We start from the raw sequence: 2619 nt of genomic DNA on the forward strand, positions 1-2619 counted from the left end.
CACAGTTATGTAAGGAAGATTTGCTTAAGTTAAATTTTTCACTTATAGATCTACAACAAAAAGTTTATAATTATTATAGATAGATACTCTTTGTACTTGGTTACTTTTATATATATTTTATTTAGAAATTTAATACATACCTGAACGAATCTGGTGTAGCAAGAAGCCAAATCGTTGATAACAGTTGTACGTGTACAGGTATCATAGGCCATCCACAACTTTCCTCATTAGTCAATAATTGCCCTAAACGATTTTCTACGGCTTCAAAACCTTCTGGCATCATTCGGAAATGATGCCGAATTGGGTATATTTGACGTCTGAGACACGTCATTCACTTTTTTCCCCTAGGAGCGGATGACGTTTTAAGACGTCAAACCAAAAATTAAACTCTTGGGTACATTTGACGTCTGAGAGACGTCATTCACTTGTTTTCCCTAGGAGCGGATGACGTGTCTAAAACGTTATTTGAGGTTAGGCACAATTCTGTTCATTTCATTGTAGCTTGTATCAGTCATAATAGAAGAGGCAATTACAGTATTTCGGTGAACATTATTTGCGATATACTGCCCCATTATGTCAAAAACAAGGAATATATTTTATGATAGTGATAGCGAAAGTGACTTTGAGAAATCTGAAGCAGAATTGTTTAGTGATCCTGAAATTGACAATTACAATGAAATACAAAGCGAAGGTGATGAAGACGATATTGAAATAGAGAATGATGACAATTTTAATATAATATCAAGGTTTCGAAGACGTACAAGATGTCTATCGAGCAGTGATAGTGAATCTTCTCGTGAACCAGAAAATGATGACAATTGTAATATAAAACCAAGGTTTCGAAGACGCACAAGACGTCTATCGAGCAGTGATAGTGAATCTTCTCGTGAACCAGAAAATGATGACAATTGTAATATAAAACCAAGGTTTCGAAGACGCACAAGACGTCTATCGAGCAGTGATAGTGAATCTTCTCGTGAACCAGTATCAGAGGAATGGATTTGGGAAGAAGAAGAAAATGTAGCCGATATAAAAAGTTTTTCTGAAATATCTGGAATTAATCCTTTGAGCCTGCGTAGACTAGGTGGTAATCCTACGCCTTTAGATGTTTTGAAAGAAGTCTTGAATGAAGATTTTTGGGACATTATAGTAGAAGAGACGAATAGATATGCCAGACAAGTGATAGAAAAAGAAGGTTGTATAACAAAAAAACCAAAGGTGGTTTCCTGTAAGTTCTGATGAAATGAAAGCTTATATTGCATTATGCATCTTGATGTCGCAAATGAAGAAGCCGAAAATGCATATGTATTGGTCAAAAAGATATGCAATAAGTACTCCAATTTTTGCCAGCACTATGCCACGCGATAGGTTTTTTGATATTTCAAGCTTTCTATATTTTACGGATAATGAAAAGGAAAATAAAGATGACAGAATAAGAAAGATTAGAAATATAGTGGATTACCTAAATACTAAATTTTGTTACCTTTATACTCCTGATAGTGAAGTAGCTATTGATGAATCGTTAATGAAATTCAAAGGTCGATTGAGTTTTATTCAATTTATTGCCTCCAAAAGAGCTCGTTTTGGCATAAAATTTTATAAACTTTGCGAATCTACATCAGGTTATTGTATTCGTTTCAAAATTTATGTTGGCAAGGATAAAATCCAGGGAAGTGATATACCTGCTACTGAGAGTGTAGTCATGGAAGTGGCACAGCCTATTTTAAAAAAAGGTTACACGTTGTATATGGATAATTTTTATTCATCACCACATTTATTTCTGACCTTACTAAAAAATGATACGAATGCTGTTGGAACTGTTCGGAAAAACAGGAAGAATATGCCAAAGGTGTTTTCTTCAATGAAGTTGAAAAAAGGAGAAATCAAAACTTTATCCAGTCACGGTTTATTGGCTTTGAAATGGAGAGATAAAAAAGACGTTCACATACTTAGCACGAAACATTCAAATGCTGATTTCATAAACACAGGCAAAAGGAGAAAAAATGAAGGTGGCGATAGCGAAAATATTATAAAACCGGCATCTGTGCTTGAGTATAATAAAGGTATGGGAGGCGTTGATAAACAAGACCAATTGCTAGCGTGCTTCCCAGTTATGAGAAAATGTGTAAAGGGTTATAAGAAAATGTTTTTTTATCTAATAGATATGGCCTTTTATAATGCTCATGTTTTATATTCTAAAATCAACTGCACAACCAAGGCAGGCATTATTTCCTTTCGTTTAGCTATTGCCGAAGAATTGCTGGAGCAATTGTCATTGCCAAATTATAAACGTCGTGGACGTCCGTCAAGTAACGATACACCATTTCGTTTGGCAACGAAAAATTGAGCACACTTTCCTGAGAACATTCCGTCAACTAAGTCCAAGCAACACCCTGGAAAAAGGTGCCGTGTTTGTTATAAGCATAATATTAGGAAAGAGACTACGTGGCAGTGCAAACAATGCAAAGTAGCACTGCATTTACCTACTTGCATTGAAAAATATCACACTTTGCATAATTATTAGTAATTGGTTTTTTGTTATAGCTTGAATTTATTTCATTTAGTTTTATTTTGTTGTTATTAATTTATTTTTGTTTTGCAATTCTAATTACTTGAAGA

At 34.3% G+C, this 2619-nt stretch overlaps 2 protein-coding genes across 2 annotated transcripts; both read left to right on the forward strand.

Annotated features, from left to right (window-relative positions):
• The first annotated feature begins 573 nt into the window (after positions 1–573).
• LOC112590485 (uncharacterized) lies at positions 574–1239 on the forward strand. The gene has a single exon (XM_025307156.1). The coding sequence runs from the start codon at positions 574–576 to the stop codon at positions 1237–1239; it is 666 nt and encodes a 221-aa protein (XP_025162941.1).
• A 115-nt stretch (positions 1240–1354) lies between these two features.
• On the forward strand, positions 1355–2347 carry LOC109504559 (piggyBac transposable element-derived protein 4-like). Its single transcript, XM_019844863.2, has one exon. It carries the CDS (start codon positions 1355–1357, stop codon positions 2345–2347), a length of 993 nt encoding a protein of 330 aa, XP_019700422.2.
• Positions 2348–2619: the final 272 nt, after the last annotated feature.

Source organism: Harpegnathos saltator, unplaced genomic scaffold (genome assembly GCF_003227715.2).
Source record: "Harpegnathos saltator strain DR-91 unplaced genomic scaffold, Hsal_v8.6 scaffold834, whole genome shotgun sequence".
NCBI classification, from domain to species: domain Eukaryota; kingdom Metazoa; phylum Arthropoda; class Insecta; order Hymenoptera; family Formicidae; genus Harpegnathos; species Harpegnathos saltator.

Excerpts from the sequence above, each read along its gene's own strand:
- LOC112590485 (XM_025307156.1), top strand. The coding sequence starts at position 574 with ATGTCAAAAACAAGGAATATATTTTATGATAGTGATAGCGAAAGTGAC.
- LOC109504559 (XM_019844863.2), top strand. The coding sequence starts at position 1,355 with ATGCCACGCGATAGGTTTTTTGATATTTCAAGCTTTCTATATTTTACG.